At 52.4% G+C, this 3,573-nt stretch overlaps 1 protein-coding gene across 1 annotated transcript; it reads left to right on the forward strand.

Annotated features, from left to right (window-relative positions):
* Window positions 1-274: 274 nt before the first annotated feature.
* On the forward strand, window positions 275-1,717 carry LOC127294000 (F-box/kelch-repeat protein At2g44130-like). Its single transcript, XM_051323734.2, has one exon. It carries the CDS (start codon window positions 334-336, stop codon window positions 1,417-1,419), a length of 1,086 nt encoding a protein of 361 aa, XP_051179694.1. The 5' UTR covers window positions 275-333; the 3' UTR covers window positions 1,420-1,717.
* Window positions 1,718-3,573: the final 1,856 nt, after the last annotated feature.

The raw sequence follows: 3,573 nt of genomic DNA on the forward strand, positions 1-3,573 counted from the left end.
GCTCGTGCCCATACCCGCATCCGAAAACCATCGCAAGCCATAGGCAGGAACCACCCAACTTAAGCCATCCTATGGCATATGCCACGACGATACCACGACATTCCTCAAGACAAATAATTCCTCCAATTATTGAACTACATTCAGCTACAAGTCTCACTTTATACAACCCACATCAAACTTCTCCATGAAAAACAGCACAATAATCCGGCACATAGAGACCAATCAGTGTACTCCACGTAGCACCGCCTGCCCTTCCTGTCTATTTAAGCCTCCTGGCAGCGAGTGAGCCATCCGTGCCAAGAAGCAAGCTTTCTCTCACGAAAAACAAACAAAATGATGAACGCAAAGCACATCGACCTCATCCCGGGGATGCCCGACGACGTCGCCGTCGACTGCCTGGCGCGCGTCCCGCACGGCGCCTTTCGCTCGATGCGGCGCGTCTGCCGAGGGTGGAAGAGCGCCGCCGCGGCGCCGGACTTCGCCCTGGCCCGTGCGGAGGCAGGCGCCAACGAAGATCTCGTCTTTCTTCTGCAGTTCTGCAACCCGGCCGCCGGGGACGACGGTGGCCCCAAGGACGGCGACGCGCCGGAGAACTCCCCGGCCTACGGCGTGGCCGTGTACAACGTCACCACCGGGGAGTGGCACCGCGAGCGCGAGGCGCCGCCGATGCCGATGTTCGCGCAGTGCGCGGCCGTGGGGACCCGCCTCGCGGTGATGGGCGGCTGGGACTCCAAGACCTTCGAGCCCGTGGCGGACGTCCACGTGCTCGACGCCGCCACCGGCGTGTGGCGCAGGGGCACGCCGATGCGGTCGGCGCGGTCCTTCTTCGCGTGCGCGGAGGCGGGAGGCAAGATCTACGTCGCCGGCGGCCACGACAAGCTCAAGAACGCGCTGAAGACCGCGGAGGCGTACGACGCGGTGGCCGACGGCTGGGACCCGCTCCCGGACATGTCGGAGGAGCGCGACGAGTGCGACGGCATGGCCACCGTCGCCGGCGACCGGTTCCTGGCCGTGAGCGGGTACCGCACGGGGCGGCAGGGCGGGTTCGAGCGCGACGCGGAGTGGTTCGACCCGGCGACCCGCGAGTGGCGCCGGCTGGAACGCGTGCGCGCGCCGCCGTCGGCGGCGCACGTGGTGGTGCGCGGCCGGGTGTGGTGCATCGAGGGCACGGCCGTGATGGAGTGGCGCGGGGAGCGCCGAGGCTGGATCGAGGTGGGTCCCTACCCGCCGGGGCTCAAGGCCGGCACGGCGCGCGCGGTCGCCGTCGGTGGCGGCGAGCGTGTGGTGGTCACGGGAGCAATCGAGTCCGGCGGGCACGCGCTGTGGGTGTTCGACGTCAAGTCCAAGAACTGGACCGTGGTTCAGCCGCCGGCGGAGTTCGCCGGCTTCGTCTTCTCCGTGGCTTCCGTCCGCGTGTGACCGTCCCCCGTCTCCATTGCCCACGCCCGACCAAGAAGACTACTACTAGTGAGTCTGTATGTGAGTTCTTGAGTTGCAGTGCTTTTGCCGTTGATGGATCTGAGATCCTGCGCAACGACTACAAGAAATTGGGGAAAACAAAAAAACGGAGGAATCATGGTGTTGAGACAGTCTAGCTAGTACTACCTTTTTTCTGTTGTTGAGACAGCTTGGTGTTTTTAGTTCCAAGATTTGGGATTGTTCTTGTGAGATGTGTATTATCATCAATCAGTCAATCAATCACTGTTCCTCCGGTTCATATTAATTGACTTTAATATGAATGTATCTAGATACATTTTAGTTGTAGATACATCTATATTGAAGTCAATTAATATGAATCGGAGGGAGTACATATATTTTTGTTAGATGAAACATCATGGTGTGTATGGTTTCTCTGTCAGCTCATCAACGCCGGCGTGCTAGCAAATGTCTAGGAATCGCCGGTGGCTGCCGCCGTTGAGCTGTCAGCTTTACGCTACTGTTTTGTTCATTTTCTATTTGCCCGAAACCCGGAGGCTGCCCGCCATTGGTACGAGCTGGACGGCGGCCGCTAAAGCAGAGGAAGGGTTGACATGACTTGCACTCAACGCAACGGCGAATCAGCCAGCCATCCGTCTTCTTCCTCAACGTCGCCATCGTCTAACCGGGTGAACAGTAGGCTGATAAGGTCGCCGCCGATTATGGCGTCCGTGCTCCGCTCACCATCCTGAACCATTCGTCGCCCCTATCTCGCACGGATCGCTATTAAACTGCAGCGACTTTTAATTATTTTTGGAGAGAAAGCTTCAGTCGGAAGCAGCTAGGTTGCTGTTACCTGTTAGCTGTATGTATCCATCTGTTTTCTTGGCATGGACGACGTGAACCAAGCTTGCGAGGTATGCATCCACATCGTGCCATGCCGGGACGATTGATTGCGAGGACGATGAGTTTGCTGCCACATCTGTGCTAATCACCACCTCCCGTGCCAAACTACGGCCAGCTCAATCAGTCCTTGTTTATTCTAGGGACTGTCTAAATATTATCTAGCTGAAATTACAATTGGCTATAAGTCAGGTTTTTTCCTCGTGTTCATCACCCCATTCCCCCGTCCCCGCTCAGTCTTCATGCTGAAACGCAAATGAAAAAATGTTCATTATGACTCTGGTTTTTATTTCTGGTTTTACCAAATCGAGACTGGCCTATGCACCGAAACTTCAGCCTTCTTACACACCCCCGAAGTTATCAAAACAAAGTCCAACTTACACACTGAGAAACAAACAGAGAGGAGGAAGAAGGAAAGATTGAGCAAATATTTCTTTGTGGAATATATAAGCTCCAGTCTTCTTAGTGATCTATACGGATCTTGCGGCAAGGTAAGCTACTCTCATATGGAGGTCGGCTGGTCCTTACTAATTCTGTACTCACAAGCCTACCTATGTTTTTGCTATCCTTCTTGAAAATTCCAAAAGGGGTTTTGAAAAGATTGGATTTCTACCAGTCTCGTTTTTTCTAGCTGACTGACCAACATAAATGAATATACCGATTAACCAAATGGAATATTATATGCAGATCCAAAGATCAAGGAGGACTAGGCATTGAGGTACTTGACATTAAGAATAGGTGTTTATTAAGTAAATGGCTTTTTAAACTACTTAATGAGGAAGACGTATGGCAGGAGCTATTACGCAATAAGTATCTTAAGCATAAAACGTTGTCACAAGTAATGGCGAGGCCATTAGACTCTCCTTTCTGGAAAGGTCTCATGAGAGTAAAACATGACTTCTTCGAGAGAGGTTCTTTTGTTGTGCAAAATGGTAAATCCACCAGGTTCTGGGAAGATACTTGATTAGGAGAGACGCCGTTATCCGAACAATATCAATCGCTATATAATGTGGTACGCCGAAGAAACGTTTTGGTGGCTGATGTGTTAACAAGTAATCCTTTGAATGTCAAGTTTCGAAGGACTCTTTCCGATACTAAATGGGTTGCGTGGATCCATTTGGTACATCTGTTAATTCTATACATTTGAATAATGATGAGGATGAATTTGTTTGGAAGCTTACAACTTCTGGTAGCTTTTTCGTGAAACCTATGTATACTGATTTTATGAATGAACATACGGTCTATTTGAGAAAG

Source organism: Lolium perenne, chromosome 4 (assembly GCF_019359855.2).
Source record: "Lolium perenne isolate Kyuss_39 chromosome 4, Kyuss_2.0, whole genome shotgun sequence".
NCBI lineage: Eukaryota > Viridiplantae > Streptophyta > Magnoliopsida > Poales > Poaceae > Lolium > Lolium perenne.